Source organism: Caretta caretta, chromosome 21, assembly GCF_965140235.1.
Source record: "Caretta caretta isolate rCarCar2 chromosome 21, rCarCar1.hap1, whole genome shotgun sequence".
NCBI lineage: Eukaryota > Metazoa > Chordata > Testudines > Cheloniidae > Caretta > Caretta caretta.
Window position 1 is genome coordinate 6844459 of NC_134226.1, and position 24584 is coordinate 6869042.

A 24584-nucleotide genomic window follows, 5' to 3' on the forward strand; every position below is an offset into this window, starting at 1 on the left:
TCTTCTGCTCTTTTATCACTTTTCAGGATCTTTTCTGCTGCTCTTATCTTTTACCCTTCACTACCATTTTCATGCTGATACTCCACTCATCTTTTACCACTTTCAAGGGGTTCCCCTTCCCTGCCTCTTCAGTTTCTCTTGACCACAAACTTGTGACTTCACTTCTGCTTTCTTCAAACTAAGCACCTCAAGGATGGAAGCAATTCTCTTGGGCAAGATCCTCATCCTCAATCACAGCACGCGCTCTCCCATTCCCTTCCATGGACTGTAGACTTAATTCTGAAACTTGCTTCTCTTCCTGCACCTCTTCTGTCCTCATTATGGCCTTCTCGCTCCTTCCACAGTGTTGCCCATCTAGGGCTGTACTCCTGCCACTGCTCATGCTGTCATGTGTGACTTGATCGCCTTTCACTTTGCTTATTGAGCTTTCCTTCTTTAGGGCCTAAAGTCTCAGCTTCCCATATTCTGGCTGGGGGAAAATGCTGCCTCCCATCTGTTAGTGCATCATTCCTTTCAACAATTCTACTTGATACTTATTCAATCATGTGCTTCAAAAGTGCAGGGATTTTTAAAATCTTCCAGGGCGTTGCTCTTGTTTATTTCAGTCATTCACCTCTTCCTTTCCCAAACTGATCTTCCATCCCCTGCCTCTGTTCCTCTCCCTGCCCACCCCTGGGATGAATGGTTTGTTCAGTATCTGTCCTCTCCAGTAGCTTCCCTGTACCTCTCTGCCTCAAAAATTCTTAGTCTCAGGCAGCTGACACTAGCTGTCTCCTACTTTTCTCACTCACCTTCTTATGTTTTTCTTTAGTTTTGTAATTGTGCACATGTGAAAACAGTGGATGATACAGCAGGTACTGAGAAAGTCTTTAAGTTTGTATGTAAAAACATTAGCATAATCAACCTAAACCTTGAATGTCGGTCTGCTTTTTCCCCTGAGGATTCCAACGCATACTTCCCTTGTTAATGAATGAAGCAACCTCCATTCCCCCTCTGAAATGAGCCAGTATCATCATGCGGGTTTTGTAAAAGCACTGCCAAGGCTCTCAAAGACACCTTTCTTGTGCCTACGAATGCTGCATACACAACAGCCGTGGTCTTTGGTGTGGTTTCAGAAAGGCTGAGCGCCCCCCACGTTCCAGCTGTTGGGGTAGGGAGCTGCTGGCGCTCACCTGGGAAGGTGGGCACACAAAGGTTCAGTGCTGTGATTTGCCCAGGCTCAAGCAGGGACTGGGGGATCCAGCCAGACAACCCACCCAGGACTCCTTCTGGGTCTTACAGGCTGCTCAACAGCTGGCCTCAGAAGCCAGGAATCCACCCTCAGTCTTAGCCCCCTGGCCAGTCCTTAGGCACATGGTCTGGCTGGCCTCTACTAGAGCCAACCCCCCCCCCAAAAAAACTACATTCCCCATAATGCTCTGCAGCGAAGGGGGTGGAACAAGCCTTTTAATAGGTCAGTCCTTTCCCCAGAGCCGAGCCGTGATTGGCTAAGTCTATTCTGGCCTCCCGCTCCTCCCCGCGGGGCGGAAGTGGGGCTTACGGCGGCCGGGCGGGCCCGTGTCGCGTGTGAGCGAATGTGCCCTGTGTCCCGCCATGTAGAGCGCTGCCGCCTCCGCTCTGGTTCGGTTCCAGCGCCCGGGATGGGGGCCCGGCTCCCGTCCCGACAGGGGGGCCCCCGGCCATGAGGGGAGCCCGGTACCTGCCGCTGCCAGCGACCACGCCGCTCGCGGAGCGGGGCCTCCGCTTCGGTGAGTGCGGGCTCTGGGGGGCTGCGGAGCCGACCCTGCCCGGGACCCCGGGCCGGTCCCTCCCCCCCCCGGAAATCGCCCCCGCCCGCCTAGTCCTGCCCCCTTCCCCCGCGCGCCCTGACCCTCCCGTGCCCCTACCCCGTGTCCCCCGGTCCTGCCCCGACCCCCCTTGCCCATCCCCTGTAACCCCAGTCCTGCCCCGACCCCCCCGTGTCCCCCAGTCCTGCCCCTCCCCCCGGTATCCCCCCTCCCCCCGTACCCCCCAGTCCTGCCCCGACCCCGTGTTCCCTGACCTCCTCGTGCACCCCTCCTTCCCTTGTGTCCCCCAGTCCTGCCCCCTCCCGTGAGCCACCCCGTGTGCCCCGACCCCCCCGTGTCCCCTGAGCACTCCTCCTCCCCCCCGTACCCTTCCAGTCCTGCCCCCTCCCCCGAGTGACCCCATGCACCCCTCCTCCCCCAGTCCTGCCCCCAACACCCAAGTCACGCTGTCCCCTGCCCCCAACACCCTGTCCCCCCTCCCCGTGTCCACCCAGTCCTGCCCCCGACCCTTGAGTCACTCTGCACCCCTCCCTCCGTGTCCCTCAATCCTGCCCCTCTAAGTCACTACATGGATCCTAACACTTCCCCCTCTCTTGCCTTCCCCCATGTACCCCAGCCGTTCCCCTTCCCTGAGTCCCCCATGCACGCACCCCCCTTCCTCCCAGTCCAGCCCTCTCCCCTCCTGAGTCACTCCCTGGACCCTAACGCTCCCCCTCCCGCTCAACGGCGCTGTCCTCCTGAGTCACCCCATGGACCCCAACAGTCTCTCTCTATACCCCCCCCATCTTGTCCCCTGAGTCTCCCCATACATCCTGTCCCTCTTCTTCCTGATCTCACCCCCCCATCCCCATTTTCTGGCCCAGTGCTTGCGCCTCCTGCCCCTCCCAGTCACCCCATGCATCCCAGCCCCCTTTCCCAAGCAATTACCCCATGATCTGCACTCACCTTGCTCTCTGCCGCTGCCCATTTCCCCTCTTTCTTCCCCCATTCCCTTCTTCCCCTGCACCCCACTAAACTGCTTGCCCCCGCACCAGCTTGCCACCCTGGCTGGGAGATGGGGCAGCAGCAGTGGGCGGCTGCAGGAGGAAGGCGCCAGACATAACAGGATGTTTTTATGGCTGGTAGGGATTGGGTGGAAAAATAAACAAATTTAGGTGCTGGTGCCACTGAATAAGTTTGAGGATGGGGTGTCTTGGGGATTAGTCTGAATCCTCTCAGAAGAGGAGGCAGTAAGTGGCTTATTTTGTGTCTGTCACAGTGAAAAGAAAGCTAAAGATCTATAGTAACTATACACACTCTGTATTGGGTTCATTTGTGTGTCTAAACACCCGCATGGTTCATATTAGCAAACTTGTGGAAACATAAACTGATTTTTAAATGGCAAGTAAGGTACTGTTCTTTATGGGTGGGTGTTTGCTTTATTTGTATGAAAAGGATGGGGGTTGACACGGGGTGGAGGGGATTTCTGTGTGTTTGCCAGGAAGTTGGAAAATGAAAGCAACTCTGTTAAAAGCTTTGAAATGGTGTAGCTCTCCTCAGGACTTTGATCTGTGTCACTACCATCACAGTTGTTTCATGATTGGTGGAAGCTCTCCCTTTATCTGGTGTGAAGTTTCCTTTCTCTCTCTCCTTGCTTGAAGTGCTTTAAAAAAAAATTTCTTTTTTAGGGGAATACAGTTGTTGATAATGAGGATATACCTAATTTACACACACTTCTACAGTGGTTACTGTATGAATGCCTAGTCTCAGATTTACAGTTATCCAGCAGTCATCCCTCAGCCTTTTTATCGAGGCATTTTTAGTGGAACACTTTCCTCTAAAACTAGGACTATTTCCTTTCTGATGTAGCATTTTAATTACAAGACTTAAGCCCTTTGCCATTTGGTACTTATTACTTATTTGGCTCAATGTGATGATGTGAGTTAGAGCAGGGCCATGGTTTCTGTTCCAAAGTTTGCCATGGTCTGTTTGTGATCATAGGCAAGTTTTTGCATGCTTCTCCCCTCAGTATTTTCATCTGTATAATGAGGCTGATACCCATCTTGATAAATTAGTTTGAGGGCCTTGGATTATAGCATTATATAAGTTCAAGATGATATGTTTTATTAGCGTGTGTATTGTTGGGTATGTGTGTACTAGTGTATACATATTACATTCACAGTATGTATTTTTTGCTTCCACTGAGCTAATTCCTTAATTTTATTTTCGATCTCTTCCCACTCAAGTGTGGGTACAAGATCTTGGTGTTAAATAGCAGCTTCTGAAATGTAAAGGGATCGAATTACAAGACAATGCCTCATTCACTATGTGCAGATTGTAGTGGTTACAATTTACTTATCTTCCTAATGTATTCAAAACAAACATGATCCATTTAACACGCTGACACTCCCTGACTGAACTGCGTGTTCATGATTTTGGTCAGCCTGTTTATTTTTAGGGTCTTAGCTCCTGTTTGTAGAGAATAGTTGTCCTGTCGCCGTAGCAACCAGGCTATGTGTACTATAAACATTATTAAAGGAAACCTTTTCCATCCTAAATGAGACTTCCTTTTCATAATAAAGTTAGGGTCAACAGTCAGACATTTAACCTTTTTGTTCAGGGAGTATTCAACAGCATGCTACAGAGAATTGTCCATTCAGTCATAAACAAGGATGCTTTTACTTTTAGCAGATGTGCATATCATAGCTAATTTCATATGCAGCTGATAAACACTTTTTCCTTTTTGTGCCTGCGGACCAGGAGAAAACATGTATAGTTTACTGAGAGCTGAGTGTCCTTAGAAATAAGGGTTTTATAATACATCCTGGAAACAAAAAATATAATTGTCTTCTTTCCCACATCGGGAAGGTTAAAAACCAGATAAAGGCATTTAGCTCATAATGTTTTCTATTTCAGTTCGAATGACTCCTGTGATGTCTCCCTTTAAGTCTAGTATCCTCTTGTGGGGTGAGGGTGATCATGGAAATTCAGACTTCCAACCATGTTGAAACAAACTATGAAAGTTAGGTCCAATGACTACATAACTCATCTCATTGGGGAGTTATCACGTCTGCAGCCAAGAAAGCTGGTGGATCAGAATGATTGCAACAACTGGAGGAAATGCATGGAAAATTATTCTTGATCACAAGAGTCCTCCCTACTTGTCACCTCCGAACAGGGATTGAAATGTTTTAAATGCTAGTTTAGGCAAGACAAAATTGTTTTCAACGACATTGCAACAAGCATGGAAGATTGTCTCAATCATGCTTTCTGTAATGATGTTGGAAAAACAATGTTGGTCCATCTGGTGTAGCAGCCTGTGGTCTTCAATTCCAGGGTGGCTAGGCGATCCCAATTGAAATTGTTACCAATGGCTCATCTTCCTACAGTGTGTGTTGGAAACAAGCAAGACTTTCCCATGGAAATGTATAAAGTACAGAAGACAAGGATATATTTATTTACTTGATGGTAAATGTACTAGTTCTTGGGGGGGATGTATATTTCACCTCTAGTTCTAAAAACCTTTGGTGTAAAATTGCAACTTAATTTTGCGATATGGAGTTGGAGGCTCCTGTGCAGTGTGAGTCTGAAGTAGACATAACTGTCAAATGATAAAACATGAAAGGTGAAAATTATAGACAAGCTCTTATCATAAGGGTGTCTCCTCCAGTCTTGTCCTCAGAGGTGCCTCCTGCCTTGCTGGCCACAGTTTCTCTTGCAGAGCAGGCATGTTTTTCTGTCTGGCATGAAACCCAGTGTTCAGTGGAAGCCAGAGAGATAAGAAGGCTGGATTTTTTAATTCTTTATTTTTGAAGTCTGGCTTCTGGATTTCAGCATTTACTTTTAGTGAAAAAGTTACTTGAAGGATATTCCCTGGGAACTAACAAGGTGTTTTGTTTTGTTCAGACTTTTGGTTGGGAGTGTGGAAATCCAGGTCTCTAGTTTAAGTTAATATCTGCAGTGAATTGCTTACCTTAATTTTTATTGTAAACAGGCTTTTACTGGCAAATGCCTGTTTGAACTGGAAGCCTTACTGAGTTTTAAGGCAATGTGTAATGCTGAGTTGTGGCTTGCCATCAAAATACTAGCTGATGCAGGCAGAAGAAGTCCAGATGTTGCTCTGGTACATCTTGCATTTTAGTAAAGTTGTCTTTTGTCTGTACTTAGGTTGTAAACTTCTTGAGCAAGGGGACCATCTTTTTGTTCTATATCTGTACAGTGCCTGTCATAATGGGGTCCTTGTCTATAACTAGGCACCTAGACACTATAGTGGTACAAATAATGAATCACAATAATAGAGAGAGAAATACTTGGGAGATGCTCAGATACTACAATGATGTGGGCATGGAAATGCAAGTAGCTAGATGGAGATGGTGTCCCACATATAATAGGCACTAAGGTCCTTACTTTATTCTCGGTAAAATGAATAAACTTGTACATAAGATAAAACATTAAGAGCAGTAATGCAGGAGAATCCATTTCCCTAAGGCTTAGAAGTATTTATATGAAAGGATTAGCGATAACTGGATATTACATTTTAAGAACTGTGCTAATCAAATATCTGCCTGGTTAACCTCATTACAGGTTGATAAGCCATTAACACCTCCTTCCCTTTCCAGTGTATTGGAGCTGCAGGTATTGTCCAGAAGGATACAACATCTCACTAAAAGAAAAGGAGTACTTGTGGCACCTTAGAGACTAACCAGTTTATTTGAGCATGAGCTTTTCTTTTTGCGAATACAGACTAACATGGCTGTTACTCTGAAACATCTCACTAGCATATCTCCTTTATCCTGACTCATTTCTGTAGTGCTTTTTCTCCTATTTTTTCACTTCCTGTTTTCACTCTTCCCTCTGTCTTTTCTGTTTTGTCTGCCTGTCTTTTTTTTTTTTTTTTTTCCTTAGAGTGGTAAAATTAACTTTCCTCTCTTCTAGGGGCAGAGAAGTGCTGCTTTACTCTCTTGGTACTCCATTTGTGCTCTTTCTCACTTAGTCATTCTGGGAGAAGGGAGAGAAAGTGCTTCTTTGGGCAGGTACACTTCAAAAATAGATTAACTGAATTAGGATCTGCCCAAAAAAGTGCCTTCCCTGAGGCACTTAATTTAAGTAGGAATGTTGAGCCCTGTGTAAGCTGTCAGCTGTAATCCATTTACAGGACTGACTAAAATCTGACACTCAGACATTTAGACTGCCTGCTCTCTTCCTTAGGTAGGGGCTGTCTTCTGGCCTGTGGGTGGGTAGGTGCTTGGTAGTAATGAAATCATTACCAAAGCCTTTTATTTCACTGGCAACCCCAACTGAATCTTAAACTTACCAATGCAGGTAACCGGCATCTTGGAGAATCCTGACACAGTGTCACCTTGCTCAAGAACCACTTGGAGTACAATGCCTACACATGAATGATAATTTATCTTTTGTCTGATTTATTCGCTTTGGTACACAACTACACCCTTAGGTTTGCCTGTCCAATAGTATTTTCCCATGTAGCGAAGCCAACAGTTACTTCCGGTATAGTTAAACCGATATACCAGTATAACTATGGCTCTTCATTCTGGAATAAAAGTGCCTTTTTGGTTTATCTTAAACTCCTTCCAAAGCAATGTGAGCCAAACAGGGGAAAAGGCTCCACTATGCTGGAATAAGAGTGTCCACACGGGGAGTTATACCAGTATGACTATATTGGCTTAAATTCACATCTACCCATAGAAGAAAGGAAAGTTAATTTTACCACATCCCTGAGCACCGTAGTTAAGCTGACCTAGCCCTGGTGTAGACAGCGCTAGGAAGTATTTTGGACTGTGTATTTACCTATATGGGCATGATTGACGTGCAGGTGATGTGTTCAGACCTGCGGGGCCCTAGCCCTAGCCCTAGGAGAGCGCACTGTAAAAGACAGACACAGATAGGACAAGATGCAATAGGTGTTCATTTGGATCTTTATTTTCTTCCCTGTTTTCAAACCCTCTCAAAAATTTGGGGAAGAGCCAATTTGTGGGATTTGATTTGGGAGAGAATGGGGACTAGTGCACTGGGATTGAGAGACTTTTCCATACAGAGGAGGTAACAGAGGCTCTGAATGCCCAAAGGAAAAATGAACTATCCTGCAGTATCAGTGTTTTCTCTCTAATTCCTGCTAATTGTAATTGTTTTGGAGGGACTTGACCAGCCATCTCTTTCCTTTCGAAGAAAGATCTGGGCTTTGTGGGAGGGGAGAAGGAGCTCTTTAACACTGCTGCACCTGCACTGTTTTTCAGGAGGCAACAGAAGCCAGAAGTGGGTGAGCACAGAGCAGTTTAGAAATCCTTTTTTCTAATGATTCAGTGTGACTTTCCCAAAGTGACCTGATTTAGTTAAATGTGGCTAAATATAGACCTTGTGAGAGAGACGGCGATGTGGGAGGCGACGATGGCACCCGGCTCCTAGGCTGTCATTCGGCAGGAAATGTCTTCCACAGCTGGTGACAAATAATTTTTGACTCTTGCTGCCTGTGGAAATAACATCCTTGCCCGCTCCCTGTCCTGGTGAGATGTAGGAAATGGTACAGTTCATAACCCCTTGCCTGTCTGATCTCTACCCCTTCTGCATTTCAGCTCACTGCTATGGACAGTACGATCACCTTGTGGCAGTTCCTCCTCCAACTCCTCCAGGAGCCTCAGAACAAGCGTATCATCTGTTGGACCTCCAACGACGGGGAGTTCAAATTGCTGCAGGCAGAGGAGGTGGCCCGGCTTTGGGGAATCCGCAAGAACAAGCCCAGCATGAACTATGACAAACTCAGTCGTGCTCTCAGATACTACTATGTGAAGGTAACAACACCCATTAGTCCACCTCAGATCTTATCCCTCTTACACCAGCTTCTGCCTAATGAGCTTTGTTTCCTTTTTCATTCTCTTCAAGAAGATAGATGTCAGTTGTGTCTTTGGCTTAGGTGAGGTGTGACCAAGGTCCCCCCTACCACAGTGTTACTGTTTTAATTGTTCAGAGATTCCAGAGAGCTCCAAGTGAAATATCACCTCTTTAACTTACTTGTATCACACACTCCTTTATTAATAGTCCACAAAAACAGGTGTATGCTTTGAAAGGGTTTAAAGTCTTGAATGCTCAAAACTAATTAAAATCTTGCCAATAACTGTGAGAATTTTGTGTCCCTCTATCTACTTCAGATCTTTCCTGCAACTGTTTCTACAAAGTGGCCGGTAGAAAAACAGGTTTCCAAAGTAGCCCAAAATCTTTTATTTTTTTTCTTCTTCTTGTGCTCAGTATAAATCCGCACCTCTATAGTACAGAATGAGTCAATGAAGCTCAGAGAAGCTTCTCTTGTTTAGCTAATGATTTTAGTTCTTGTTACCTTTTGAAAGTCGCAGGCACCACCCAGGCGATGACAAAAGACTTGAAGGAGCTGAATTAGAATTAGAAACGGGGTAGTGACCATAATTTCAATAACCTCTCAATAAGTGGTTTATCCCACAACTCTTATTATGTGGGTGTTTAAGATAAGAAAATAACATACAGTTTCTGAGCTAACTGTTAGTCGGTTGCTCAGAATTTATTGTTACCAGGACTGCACAGTTTCCTTAATCTGTTCTTGTATTAAAAAATCTTAGTTGGTCGTAGGTAGCTGTACAATAAATAAGAATCCATGTAGACCAAACATGTTTGTTTATTCTTTTCAATACATACAAAAATAAGTAACAACAAATGCTGCATAGGTTGGCTGCAGTTTAGCATACTGTTCTCCTGAATACTTCATCTTGCCTATTTCTTTTGCTTTTATTATAACATCTTATTAAAATAAGCATGGTCTGTTTTGAATACTCACCCCCTGATCCTGCAAACACTTCTGCACATGAGTAGTTCTACTGACGTCAGTTAAGAGGCGTATTTGCAGGATTGGAGCCTACGTTTGTGATTACCTGCTGTGTACTTGACTCATTGCGTTTGACCTTGATGCTGGTGACAGGTGACGTTATCTGCATCTGTTTGTTGTTGCTAATTGTACCTTTTTTTTTTATTATGAGACTAAAAAATAATTGCTGAGTAGCTTTAAGGTCCTTGCTAGTAATCAGGGTGGATAAAAATCAATGATTTTAAAAAAAATCTGATTTTTCCAATTTAAATTGGATTTTTTTTATGTAAATCGGATTTTTTTTTTGATTAAAATGCTTTTTGAGGAAAAAATTTATCTAAAGATAGCTTTAATTAAGATACATTATAGCTCAAAGATATCTCATCATGGAATAGGGATTATAAATTCTAATTCCATAGTATGGGACAATATATTCATGTAATGCTTAAGAAAAGTTTTGTAAATGAGTTCCAATAGTTCATGGATTAGGGACCCAATCTCATGGTGTTCCACAGGCTTCTGTATAGATTATTTAGGTTAATCTTTCTATTTACCCAATGGGACTCAGTGCTCAGTCTAGAAGATACCATCAGAGATGATTAGTTTTGCAGTTCTCAAACTGTGGATTTGTGTCTCCAGAGTTAACATGCTTGTTAACAGCAAAAATGTTTTTAAATAAATAAATAACATATAGAGGTGAGAAATAACAGACCTCAACTCTATTGTCCCTTTGCAAATTTGTGTACGCAGGGTCAATCCCTTAACTCTCTCTAAAAGTGCAATGAATAGAAGATTGTTGGGGGCAGAATAAATCTGGACAAGGAGAAGAAGTCTGGAGATAAATGTGAGAAGCAAGGGACCTTTCTGCTTGTTTTGTTAAAATATTATATGTTTGCTGTTGAAGAAAAAAATCCAGAATACATAACATTGTTGTTTTAGTTAAATAAAACAATTTAAATGTCTGTCTGGTGATGTTCTCCTCCTAACACAGGATGGCAAGAAAATCCTCCAAATATTAATGATTAACCTGTTGAATTGGAGATAGTTCACCTCCCAGTGACTTCATAAATATCTGCTTCAATTACCTTTGGTAAACGAAATAACCAAACAGTCATTAATTTTCTGATATAGCTGTAAAACTAATCTGAAAAGTTTTCAAAATAAATCACTGCTTAAAAATGTATCGTGTGTACCTTCTAAAAATGAAACCTACATCTATCCCTGAGTTGTGAAGAATATGTATGAAGGTTATAACAACCAACAAGAATGCACTTTTATGTAGAAAACCATTATTAAATCGAGTCTTCCTGACTAGTGAGTTAAATCAAATCCACCTTGCTAGTAATGCATTTCAGGTGAGATTTCCTTGTGTTTTGGTTGGGGTATTTTAGAAATAATAGTTTTGGTGGGTATTTTTTTGGTTGTTGGAATCCTAATGCTCCTAAAAGTGAAATATTTTTCCTACTGAAGTAAAGATGCCACCTACTCATTAGTCAGTTTTGGGGAGCATCTGTAGCAAGAAAATTAGTAGGTGGAATGATGGAAAATTATTTTCTCTACCCACAGAATATCATCAAAAAAGTGAATGGTCAGAAGTTTGTGTACAAGTTTGTTTCTTATCCGGAGATTTTGAATATTGCTCCACTGATGGTGGGCAGGATTGAGGGAGACCCAGTGATGGCTGGCTTTGCAGAAGTCAGCTGCACTCCGAAGGACCTGGAAAATGGTGTGAAAGAGAAGCCCCAGACCTGTGCTAAATCATCCAGCCGCAATGACTATATCCATTCAGGCCTGTACTCTTCTTTTACTTTGAACTCCCTGAACTCCTCCAGTGTGAAGCTCTTCAGGTCGGTCAAGATTGAGAATCCAGCTGAGAAACTGATGGAGAAAAAACCTGCTCAGGATCTGACACCTTCAGTCATAAAGTTTGTGACCATGCCCTCCAAAAGGCCTACAGTTTCACCCCTTGCCTCGGCCACTTCAATTGTCTCCACTCTTCCTACAGAATCAGAAGAAACTCTCCCGACCTTGGAGACTCTAGTTCCACCAAAATTAACTCCCACTGAAGCTCCAGCCCCTTTGCCAAACTTCACCACCACCTTCACCCCAACACCACCTGTATCTTCCATTTCTCCCACTCTGGAGGTTCCTTCCACACCCCCTTCACCACCCTTGAGTTCTAACCCTGACCTGGACATTGACACGGACATAGAGTCGGTGGCTTCTCAGCAGTTGGAGCAGTCTCAGAACCCTCAGCACCTATCACCAGAGCCCAGAGAGCACGATTCGTCTGTGCTAGAGAAGGATCTTGCCAATCACCTCTCCAGAGCTAAAAAACCCAAAGGGCTGGAGCTTGCTCCCACTCTTGTCATTACAGGCAGTGATCCAAGCCCACTGGGGATACTAAGCCCTTCTCTCCCTACTGCTTCTCTTACTCCAGCATTTTTTTCACAGGTAACCTTATTCCCTTCTCTTGTTTCTGTTAACAGCATCTGTTGTACTTGACAACAGTAAGGGAGGGCAGGTTGAAAAATGAATAGCCAATGGCAATGGTTGTGTTTGGACTCCTGAAATGAGGTGTGTCTGCCTCTTTTAAAACAAATCTATTCTGGAACATAAATGACCAGTGTTACTGGCATCCTATTTGAAAAGTGCTCAGCAGTTCTTCAACCATGGACGTCTGTACAATATTGGTGTACAGGAGGAAGACAAACTGGGGTACCCAGCTGCCTCTGTTGTTAAATCATTTGCATAGGAGGCACAATTAAAAATACTTTGAAGGTGACCCAGTGTTCTCACTCCAGGGCCATGTCATGATGCACTTCAGGCAGACTTAAAAACGTTTGTGTTTTAGATGATTTAATAGAGAAATGTTGAAACCTCAGCCTAACTGTTCCTTCACTCTATCCAGTCGGAAGCTACTTTCAACAAAAAGGAGGTCGAGTGGCAGCATAATATGGGGGTTACTCTTCTGTGGAAAACCAGGCTTTTACATCTCTTGGGAAAATGTGCAGAATATCCAGAGAGCTCTGAATCTGGTTGTTACATTGTTCTGGTTGGTTTTAATCTCTTTCCTAGTAGTAAATTGAAAGTAGGTGCTTCCCTAAATTCACAGTATTGGAAGTACAAACTGCTGAAGATGTGGGAGAGAGAACCATTGCACTGTTACTTAGCCATTCTTGGTTGGACTTGCCAAAATACTTGTTGGCGACACATGAAAAATCTAGAGAATGCGCCAAAGTAGGACACTAGTTATTCCAGATCTATGGCTGAGGTTTAGAGTGCCACCTCGGGCATTTGGATGTTGAAATTCCCTTTAATTTTAATCGCTTTGGTGGTTTTGGAAATATCAGCTTAAGGATACTGTGCACTGAATCCCAATTAGAGCAGGCAGCCGGGAGCCAGGTCATGTCACCTTTGCGGCTCCACTCTTTTCACCTGTAAAATGAGGATAATTCCTGCCTCCTATGGGCACCTTGATTTTTTGTAAAGAACTATGCAGGTGCTAAGAACAAAGTTTTCTGACCTAGGTGCCTATTCTTAGGTGTATATGTAGGGACTGAAATGATTGGCCTGATTTCTCAGCAGTGCAGAGCACCCGCAAATCCCTTTTGAAATCAGGGGGAGCTGTAGTTGCTCAACACATTTGAAAATCAGGCCTCTTTTGTTTTGTTTCATGTGGAATTAGATATCTAACTGCTGGCACCTAGGGCTTGAGAACTTTGGCCTTAAGGGTACAAGTGTTAAGAATGACTAAGTATTACAAGATGTAATAACCTATAACATAAATGACTGTGTTTTGTATCTCTCTCAGACTCCCATCTTGCTGACCCCAAGCCCTTTGCTCTCGAGTATTCACTTCTGGAGCACGCTCAGTCCAGTAGCTCCTCTCAGTCCAGCCAGATTGCAAGGTGCTAACACCCTTTTTCAGGTAAGCTCCAGCAAGACTAGCCGGGCCTGTCCAGTTGAGCTCCACTTATGACTGCCTTCTCAGCGCACTTTGTGGAAATGTGAGGGGTAGGGTTGGTCTAAAATTTTTAGTGCAAGATTATGCAAGAAATATTTGCCATTGAATCAACAGTAAAATCATAAATTGCCAATAACTATCAAATTGTAGATTCATTAGTTGAGACTTCACTAGCAGTGGCAATTTGTTACTCAATAGCCATAATTGTATGTCAGCTTAAGTAATAGTGTTACAGTGTAAGTGACAATGATATAACACTTTGTGTAGTTTATTACATCTTTCTCTCTAATGCAATCTTCAGAGTATTGGGAGGGGGAGAGTGTTCCTATTGTACAGGTCTGTGACAACCTGGACCACAGGTTTTCTTCATGGACCCTGGATTCTGCACCACTTTATTGCAATGGACTGGAAATTCCGTCAGCTTCATTGTTTTTTTTCTTTAAATGGATTTTTTTTTTTAATGAACTACATGTGAATACAAATTATACAGTTGGTACTTGGTGCTATTAAATGGAACTGGGATAAGCACGTCTTCTGCTTGATTCTGTGAAAATGAACAGTGACATTTTACTGGCCATCTTTGTGTTTTGAATTTAACATCTCCATGGAGATGAAGGGAGTAGCTTACATGTACTGACATTGTCAGTGTACGTTTTTTTTAATGAGTGTATCTGCAGAACAGTTGGACTCCCCACTGTCTAAATACCTGCGAATAATATTGAGGCACAGTGTGGAATGCTTGTTCTGCTGTGCAGATACTTGCATTCAAGAGTCATAGAACTGTGATTATTTTATTAGTCGAGATAAAGGCTCTGCTCAGTACAGATATAAACTGGCCATCAACAAGTTTAGGATTGAAATTAGATGACGGTTTCTAACCATCTGAGGAGTGAAGTTCTGGAACAGCCCTCCAAGGGGAGCAGCAGGGGCAAAAAAACCTAACTGGCTCCAAGACTCATCTTGATAAGATTATGGAGGGTATTGTATGATGAGACTGCCTACAATGGCATGGAGCCGACCTGCAACTGCTAGTAGCAAATATCACTAGACAGTAGATAGGGAGGGCTCTGAGTTACTACAGAGAATTCTTCTCGAGGTGTCTGGCTTCTTGCTCACATGCTCAGGGTCTAACTGATTGCCATGTTTGGGGTCGGGAAGGAATTTTCCCCCGGATCAGAGTGGCAGAGACCCTGGGGGTTTTCCGCCTTCCTCTGCAGCATGGGTCACTTGAACATTTCAACTACTGTAAAGGGTGGATATGCTGTAACTTGAAGTCTTTAAATCATGGTATGAGGACTTCATTGACTTAGCTAGAGCAGCAGTCCTCCAACTTCCTTGCACTGTGACTCCCTTCTGACAACAAAAATTACTACACGACCCCAGGATGGGGGACCGTAGACCAGGCCCGCACGAGCCCCACTGCTCTGGGTGGGGGGCCAAAGCTGAAGCCCAAGGGCTTCTGCCCTGGACTGGGGGCATGTAACCTTAGCCCTGGGTGGTGGGGCTTGGGTTTCAGACTTGCTAGGGCCCAGGGCTAACACAGCCTTGGTGACCCCATTAAAATGGGATCGTAACCCCCTTTGGGGTCCCAACCCACAGTTTGAGAACCCCTCAGCTAGAGGTTGTATGTGTCTTACAGGAGTGAGTGGGCGAGGTTCTGTGGCCTGCAATGTGCAGGAGGTCTGACTAGCTGATCATGATGATCCCTTCTTGCCTTAAAGTCTGAGTCTAACTTACAAACTTAATCACTGTGTCTACTGCAGCTACACTGATAGTAATGCTGGGGTCCAGGGACACCTGGATGCATTAGCAATTAAAGTTTCCATTGCCAGATGGTGATCTGTAAAAGCCCTTGGTAGTGGAGGAAGCTATATGGGCTTTTTCAAAGCCTTTTGGGCTCTTTGTAGAACTTCTTGTGGAGAGATCCTGAGACATGAGAACAAAGAATCTAAACTAAAAAAAGCAACCCTAACTCTCTGTTTTGTTTCTTAGTTTCCATCAGTACTGAGCAGCCATGGGCCATTTACTCTGTCTGGACTGGATGGACCCTCCACTCCTGGGCCGTTTTCCCCAGATCTGCAGAAGACATAGCACATGAACTCCTGGAAAGGACAAATTGGGGAACAATGGAAAGAGATGACATTAAATGTAATCCATTTTTAAATGAGCAATTTATAATTCCACCCAGATCATGAACAGTCATAATTTTTGCCATTCCCAGTTCAGCTGCCTTTTTTGCAAAATTCTCTTTTTTGAAGACTCAGTTGGGACTGCAGATGGAAATGCCTTAATGGGAGTCCAGGCTCCACAATCTTTTCCTTGCCCCCTTGGTTAAGAAGTCTCTGAAAGGGAGTTTCTGGTGGGATGCAGTGACTGAGTTTGTATTGATTGCAGCAAAACAAGATCTAAGAAGTCTCTCCTCTCTCATTCCAACACCTCCATTCTTCTGCTTCCTGTGCTGGGCATGAAGAAGAAAAGGGTTTGAGTGCAGCTTTGCTATGGGGCAATGATAACTTCTCCTGCAACAACAAAAAGAGCAAATGTCTCATGCTATAAAAACATCTAAACTTTTTGCAGGGAGAAATTTTCAAGGAGTACTTATGGTGGTATAGGTGAAAAGCAGACCATTGTTTGGATAGTGTTGCACACAGGTAATCCAGCAGTTAAGTTTCACTCTTTGAGAGGGGGCTGGTGAGCTCCCAGAGGCTACTTGTGATACTGTGAGCAAGCAGGGCTCTGAGACAAATGGATCATGGCATGAATTATTTGGGGTTCTTGAACTGTTTGAATTCTTTGGTATTTCTTGATGGTTATATATACACACATCTCTGATGCCTGATATCTGTGTAAAGCCTGTAAATTGGCTGCTAGAGGATTAAGAAATCATGCTAACCTAGGACTCTCCCCACCCCTGTCCCTGGTATTGGATATTCTGTGTGAGATTGAGGGTTGTCTGTGTATTTGGCAAATGACACTCTGGGGCTGGTTGCTGCTTGATGTTCTGGTCTGCAGCTCAAGGGGAAAGAACACTTAAATTCTCTGCTTTTCCCAGAAATGAGGAACCAGAAGTGGAGGAGCCCCTTTGCCCAGCTCTTGTTGTCTTAAGTTCTACTTTAAACGCATTGCTTTTTAAGTGGAGGAAGTGTTGGAATTCATGAAAATTTGCGTTTGATGTCTGCAGCTAAAATAGGAAGAGAATTATGCAGTATCAACAGTGAGGTAAAATCATGCATGTTCCAAGTAAACATGCCTATCTTTTGGTGGTGGGTAGGTGGAGGTGTGTGTTGGAGGGTTAATATGAGGGTTCTTGAAAGCCATTTCACGCTGATGAGTTAAGACCAGCAACTAGGGCAATAACGTCAATCAGTCTGAGATACGAAAAGAGCGCCTAAGACTGGGGGATGTCTCAGGTGTTTGCAGTTGGACTTCTGCCATCCACTGTCTGTCAGCAACAACTTCCTCTTGCTACCAATGTATATGCAATGAGGATGCACCTGGATAACCTGTCCACTAGAAAGTGGACTGAGACTGCGCTTCTCTCGGTCACCCTTATTTAGGGTGACCAGATGTCCTGATTTTATAGGGACAGTCCCGATATTTGGGGCTTAGTCTTGTACAGGCGCCTATTACTCCCCACCCCCGTCCTGATTTTTCACACTTGCTCTCTGGTCACCCAACCCTTATTAGCTGTTTCAGAAGAGATGCTGAAGATGGGATGAGCATGGAGAGGCAGTATCTTCAGAACAAAGTTGAGTCTTGTTAGTGAGGGAAGCTTGCAGTGTTACTCCTTTCATTGCACCTGGCCTTAAGACAAAGAGAGGACTTCATTCTCCAGAGCTTTCAATCTGACATGTTTTGCAAGCTCTGAATTCACTTTAAAGCATGTGTGTTTGAGAATGCCCAAAACTGAATGTAGTAAGATGAAAGTAGCTTGTTATATTCCAGCACTGAAATACATAAATCAATGTATCATGTATCTTTAATATTTCACCCCTGAGAAATGGATGTTAGAGTTCCTCTTTGGACTGTTCAGCCAGAAAATCTCCTGTCCCAAGTGAATTCAGAGGAGAGGAATATCTGGCTTTTGATGAGAGCAGAAGGGAGTCTGTTGCCTCCCTGCCAGATCAAGTTAAAGGCATGTTCCTGGTTTTTGAACATCAGTAGCTAATGGTTAGGAAGTCCCATGCCTGTGGCTCTCAAAATTACAATGTGCAATATTTACTACTTTTTAAGGTAGTAATGCAGAAAGAAAGCTGCAGGTAGTAATTAAGAGCAGGCATCTGGGATTCTTTGGTTTGCAGGATAGCTTATTGCCTACTTAAAAAAAAAAAATATATATATATATATATAATCAGCAGCACTTTGTGATGGTTGTATTAGGCTGATTAGCTTTATGCCCAGTAAGTGTGCAGACTGGAGGGTAGTATTGTAGAATGAGGATGTATATTTTTAAAAAATTTCATGAGCACTAAAGAATTGCAATTTGATTGCTTCCCTTTCCTCCATGGAGAAAAGCCAGGTTCTTTGTGTGTAAAGATTGCACGTTTTTGTGTGTGTGTTGTTTTTCATATGTGTGTGGCATAGATCTCTGAGTACATGTATGCAAGAGAACCAAATGCATATGCACGTTGGTGCAGGCATCAGTTTTGCTTGGTCCAGTTTCATGTTCCTCTCTCAGCAGCTTTGAAGGGATGCACTGCCATAGCTGGCTGACTCGTAACATGCACCGTCTGTGATGATGGACATTCACCACCTTATGGATGGGGAGTTGTGTTCTCATTACAGGAGGATACCTTCTGTGGAGGTAGTTAACAAGAGAAGCCAAGTTGCAAATGCAACTTGTGTGCATATGTCAGTGTCACTCTAACTGCCTACTTCCTAACAGATACTGTTGAGGACTATTATTGCTGCCCCTTAATGACTATGGAGAAAAAAATTCCCATGTAGGGTTAAATACTGTCAGGAAGTATGTTTGGAAAGCAGTGGAAATATGAGTTAAAGAAGGGAAGCAGGTTGAGGTGGGTAAGAAGAGGCTTGCTATGAGATTAGTTTACATAGCATTTTCTCTTTCCCCTTCATAACTTTTCAGGTCACTTTAAAAAAGTGTCATTGTCTTGTGTATATGGTGCTTTGTAGTGAAATACTGTATCCTGTAATTGCGTACAATTGCCAGCTTTTCCGATTGGCACATTCCTGACAGCACTTATTGCTGTGTGTCATCTTCAGTTAGTTCAGGTTGTGTTTTGCAGAAACTTAGGAAATAATGAAAGATGGATTCCTTAAATTTGGGAACTCTTGCTTGTGTCCCAAACTTCCAAGGCTTCAACAACTGTGCACTCCTTGGCTTATGAACGGGGTTTGCATTCTGAAAGGCCTTGGCATTCAATGACTTTGCTTGGGAAAAGTTATATCTCTGCTATGATTTCACAGCCTCAAAATTATCTAGCAAATAGATTCTTTTTGGTCTTTTTAAATTGAGCTTAACCACAGTGAAGGCCATTTGTATCCAATTCTGTGGTATGTATATCCTCCTTTGAAAAGTTAATGTGTTACATAAACCATTACTTAACGTGGGAAGAATATCTCATGCAATCATCTTTCATGCAAACACTTCTGGGGCAAACCAAAATGATATACAAGAACTTGATTGTAGCATCTGTATAATTCCACTCACCAGGTGAACACAAATTTATAATTCTGGTCTATTGATGTAAAGGTTTTCCAATGCTGCATTCAACAGTCTACAGTTCTGACCATCTATTGGATATCTGCAGTGTTCTCATAGCTGTTTTGGTCCCAGGGTATGGGAGGGACAAGGTGGGTGAGGTAATGTCTTTTATTGGACCAACTTCTGTTGGTAAAGAGTTAGGCGTCTGAGCTCTATGGAGCTCTTCTTCAGGTCTTATCATATATCTGTATCATCATATATCTACTTTTTAGTTATCTTTTTGCTACCGTTTTATAGTATTTTTATATGTAATCCTATTTTACTATACAGCTTCACAAATTGTTCAATTGATGCATATTTGTTTACAAGACACATCTCAATGTTGTATCAAGAGGCTATCTTGGTATGTGTCAAACACAAAATAAACTAATTCAGTAGTTAAGGGACACTGTCAAGGTTGACAGACATTAAAACTTGATGTTTGGGTTTGTGGATATCTGCAAGGATTTTGCTCGGCATCTTTCCTTCTCGTGCAAGAAATATACCCAAATTCTGGTCTCTGAGACCTAGGGTTATGTATATTTTTACTCTGTCTTAAGAATGGAGCCCAGGGCATAGTATGTCCATTATTGTAAAGAAAACCCATGACCCACCAGCAAAGGTGAATATGCCATCACTGTTGCAATCCTGGTCTTTGGGAAGCTGATTTGGGATACCTGAAAAATAAAAAGGTAAGCAGGTCACCCTGTAAATAGGAAGTCTCTTGAGGAACTGATTTTAACTTAATGATGGTGGATACCAGTGACTGCTGCTTCTTCTGGACAGGATTAGCAAAACTTTCACTTAATGTGGAAGCGTTTGGCTAGTGCCAGTGGCTTAAGTAGTGGTTATTGTGTAAAATGCTAAGTTTTGGTCCTTTCAGTACAGACACTGCCAAATGAAGATTTAGAGATGCAATACAGTGACAGTTGCTTTTATTCTTTTAATATTGTATGCAGTTCTTGAAGACTGTTGTTTTTAAAGGTCTTTTCTTAATTGGAACTGTTGGGTCATGGCAGTGAGTTGCCTAGTGAGAGAATTCTACTAGGTAATAAAATGGCTATGCCTTGAGCTAGTCATTCTTGATAGGGCCTCTTTTAGAGGGTGGTGGTTCAGTACAGAGAAAAGTCTTTCAAGATGACACCTTGTTTGTGCATTCCTCTCCCCATAACCTGCTGTCAGCAACAAGAACGTAATGCTTTTGGCACTACAGAGCAGTTGTAATTGCAGGAAAGAAAACAGCCTTGCTGTCTGCCTTGTGCATCAACCGGTTTGCTGTTTAAATTTTTTGGCTCTGTCTCTGGTGATTCATGAAGCAGAAAGAACAGAACTTTATCTTCAGATGACTGATGGAGCTTGAAGTTAGAAACGCCATGGCGCTGGCTTGTGAAATGAACAGACTCATGTCCGAGAACGGAGTCGATGCGGAACACAGATCCTTTCTGGAGGCCACAGTTTTGCTGACCGTGACAATGCTTTTAAAAAAGTGACACGAGGTAAGAAAACCAAGCAAAACCTGACGTTCTTTTGTGGACGTGCACACCATTGTACGTCTCCTCCTTTTATGATGTCAGTTTTAACTTGGATAGTTCTACAAAAGCCCGTACGTTAACTAGATTTAATATTAAACTTAATTCCCTCCTCTCTAACCAAAAGAATGCTGTAGAACACATTAACTGACTTTGAAGTTATTCCAGTCACCTGGGTAAATGCACAATTTTTTGACAGCTGAAGATTTGTTTTTATGCATGTTATTTAATTGACTGGAACAGCTCTAATCTCATGAATATGCATATATATATATATATATATATATTTTTTTTTTTTGAGGGACATATGTTCACTTTTTAGACTACCTTCCAGATTTGTATCATATAAATAATGCTTAAGATGTAGATTAAAAATAAATACTGCACTTGGCAGTTGCCACTTTTTAATGTCTTGCACATTTCAATTATTTTTTTAAAATAGAAATAAATACTAAAATCTGTTGTGCCATATTATGGGCTAACCGCTTGCCAAATTTTATTTTTTTAAATCTGTCTTTGACATGATGTACATCTCCCCAAAAGTGTCTTAAATTGGTCCTTGATTAGTTTTATCCTCATAGACCTTAAATTTGGACACAGATTTTATTTTTAAAACTTGGAAATAAATAATTGCCTCTCAGTTGAGACCTTGCATTAGGAAGGGTCATTGCAAAGCAAATGGCTTAACAGCAGAACTCTGAACCTCCGGAAAGCACGGTTCTTTTAGCAGAGATGCTGACATGATTTTAAGTTGCATGGCATTGATGGAGGGAAAAAAAGTTGGCAGGAGTTCTGTTGTAGCCCCATTCAGTCCTTGAGCAATACTTAAAGGAGCACTATACTAATAACTGGAAGCTATTATTGTGAACAATTTCACACAAGAAGGCTTTCTGAATGGCCTTTGCATGGTTTCTAAAACTTGTACTGCGTGTGCGTGTGTGTGAGAGAGAGAAAAAGGATTAGAATACCCAGTTTTGGTGGTAGGTTCCTTGATGTGTTGTGGTTTTTTTTGTTTTGGTTGTTGGTTTTGGGGTTTTTTTTGGCTAGAAGTCTTAAATCTATAGGCTACTGCTTTATACAGTTGTGTTGACTTTGTTCTGCTACTGTTCAGTTGCACAAAGTTTTCTATATGATGTACTAGATTCTAATGTTAATTCTTTGTAACCATAGTTGCGGTTATTCTCTATAGTTTAAAAAAAAGTCATATTCTAAAGTTCCTTTTAAAAACTTGTATTTTTATTGCAGTGTTACCAGATGGCCTTATATACGTCACAGTGTTTGTGCTAGGTACAGTTGTGTATTTAATGCTTATCCCTCCTCTTACTTTTGTGTGTATAGCTGAGGTGTATAGTCTTGGTAATAGAGATAAGCATACAAGAAAACTCTCCACTTGTATTGTGAGGACTGACTTGAGTGCTGGTTATCTGCATTGAGCTGTATTAAGACAGCAGGAAATACTGACAGAAAACTCTTAAAGAGAGTCAATGAGCACGAGACTTCGTTGGGGTATTTTGAGCGAGCTGATGCCCTCTTGATGGAAAGTTTGAATTGTGGGCCAGATCTGTAGCAGGTGTAACTTGGAATAATTGACTCCAGTAGACCTGAGCTGATGTACACCAGCAGAAAATCTGGCCCTGTAGCTTTTTATCTAAAAGGCTCAGAGCAGGGGGACATGAGTTAATTTTGGGAGAGCTTAAGCAACATGGTAACATGGCACAGTAATTTTTTAAAATTAATAAAGTATAATCATGTTTGTCAGTAACTTCAGATTTAAATTTGCTTTGTTTACAAGTTGGAAAAAACAAAACAAAAAACACCTGCAAACTCACACTAGGATCTGAAAGTTGAGCTGGGTTCTTTTCTTCTTTGTGTATCATCACCTGTGGATGATGTCCGTAGCCTAAACTCTGCAGTCATTTTTATTGATGCAGCCCTATTGTCTTCACTGATGGTGAACTCGTGGAGCAGAGGGCAGAATTATCACCTTGTAATTTGATTTTATTTTTTTAACTCTGAAAAGAACCCATCTTACTTACCTGCAGAGCCCACAATGGTAAAATCTAACCTTAAGCAGTAAAATCAGCTGCTCTGACTGAATACACAGGGGGCAGTAGATGCCATTTTTCACTTATTCTTTCCAGAGTAGAATTGCACTTTAATCTTATACAGAGTCAGCAGATAAAGGAAATTTCTGCTCTGAGGCAGAGTTGCGTACATCTATTAACCTCCTATGCATACTACACATGATCTCTTAGTTTGGGACAAATACTGTAATATTAGATAGTCCTGATGCTCTGAGTACACTAGGGTAAACTTAACTGGGAATAAAGCAGCTTTTTAGTGTAACTCTCTGTTCTTTTGAAAATTGTACTTTTATCCTATCCAGTTATCTTAATGCCATTGTGCTGTTACCAGCATTTTTTAATGTAATGCAAGTGCATAAATAGCCAAGTTCTGAGAAACGGTTCAGTGTTACTAAACCTGGTTTTATTTAACCTCCTTGCATAAGAGATTAGGGAGACCTTCAGCATATTAAGATGTGATCAAAACTCATCTGATGGAATTTGAGACACTGACTATGGCTGATTATACACTTGAGTGTGTTTCAGCTTTGAGAAGAATTATTGGGGCAGAGTTACTAAATGCTAAGGTGCAGAGCCAATTGTTGAGGAATTGCACGTCAGCGACACTTTGCTTTAAAAGGTTGGTGCATTGGCTAAAGTACATTATTCAAACCTAATGAAGGTCTTCCCTGAGGAAGCAGGTGACTTGTCTATTGCTTCAATTTTTTGTGCAGAAGAAAATACAGTGTATGGCAGTTTTTTTAAAAAATGGGGTAGGGAATGGTTGTGGAAATCTATTTTGTGTAAGAATTGACAGAGGGATTTGCTTTGTACAATAATGCAAGCCGGCTTTTAAGAAAAAAGCATTGTAGCAAACTATTCAAGTCAATCATATGTTAATAGATACCTGCAACAAGACATGGAAAACAATTGTATTTTTTTAAATAAATATTTTTAACAAAGTCTTTGCTCTTCTGTCCTTTAGAGGAAACAGTTACAGCTGCTGTACGGGTGTAATTAACCCCCTGATAATGAAGAATGTTCATTACCTTCAAGTGTTTACTGGCATCTTGTCTAGCAGAGGTAAAGATCCTATTGGAGAGCTCAGTGCTGGTTTCCTCCAGGTAAGATCTCCTATGACAGCACCCTTCTTAAGGATTTGGAGATGGTAAAAAGCTGGATTTATAGGGAATGTGAAACATGGCAACACTATTTAGCCTACTGCTATCACCCTGCAAAGACCAAGCTCTGTTTTTTTAAGGATGAAATACTAGGATCTCTAATACAGGTAATGTCTTATTTGGAGTAGACCCCTTTGAAGATAGCAAATGACTGGATATTTAAAGTTTTTCATATTAATCCTGTATTGTGTTGGTGCATAACCTAATTCAGTCCGGTTGTACCCACAGAGACAGGTGGTTGACTCTTTCCCTCCCCCCCCCCCCCCCCCTCAAAATGCAGGAAAGAGACATGTCTGAGGACTTGTGTCTTATGAGGGTGGGAAAGGATCTCTTATCTCAGGCCCTCTGTTAAAGAAGGGTTTTCCTACTGTAAGAGGAGTCTGAAATGCACCCTAATACCAGCTATTGATTGGCTGTAATTGGGAATATTTGCAGAACAGTTACTAAGACCTGTTGTCCTGCCTCACTGAACCACTTGTACAGTAAGAGTGGCACCAGCTGGTGGCACAGAGGAATTACAGTGCA

General features: G+C 42.4%; 2 protein-coding genes across 2 annotated transcripts in view; one reads left to right on the forward strand and one right to left on the reverse strand.

Annotated features, from left to right (window-relative positions):
* Nucleotides 1-1534: 1534 nt before the first annotated feature.
* ELK4 (ETS transcription factor ELK4) lies at nucleotides 1535-23840 on the forward strand. The gene is made up of 5 exons (XM_048826374.2): nucleotides 1535-1748; nucleotides 8357-8572; nucleotides 11179-12066; nucleotides 13427-13543; nucleotides 15572-23840. Exons 2-5 carry the CDS (start codon nucleotides 8366-8368, stop codon nucleotides 15668-15670), a joined length of 1311 nt encoding a protein of 436 aa, XP_048682331.2. The 5' UTR covers nucleotides 1535-1748; nucleotides 8357-8365; the 3' UTR covers nucleotides 15671-23840.
* Nucleotides 13421-24584, reverse strand: part of SLC60A1 (solute carrier family 60 member 1) — a 48792-nt gene continuing 37628 nt past the window's right edge. The window contains exon 10 of the mRNA XM_048826373.2: nucleotides 13421-16098. Within this exon, the coding sequence (XP_048682330.1) occupies nucleotides 16076-16098 (23 nt within the window). The 3' untranslated portion in view covers nucleotides 13421-16075. The remainder of the gene's footprint in view (nucleotides 16099-24584) is intronic.

Bases quoted from the DNA above. Each gene is read 5' to 3' on its own strand.
- ELK4 (XM_048826374.2), top strand. From the start codon at position 8,366: ATGGACAGTACGATCACCTTGTGGCAGTTCCTCCTCCAACTCCTCCAG. The intron at 12,067-13,426 runs GTAACCTTATTC...TATCTCTCTCAG, and splicing joins CTCCAGCATTTTTTTCACAG to ACTCCCATCTTGCTGACCCC. The intron at 13,544-15,571 runs GTAAGCTCCAGC...TTTGTTTCTTAG, and splicing joins GTGCTAACACCCTTTTTCAG to TTTCCATCAGTACTGAGCAG.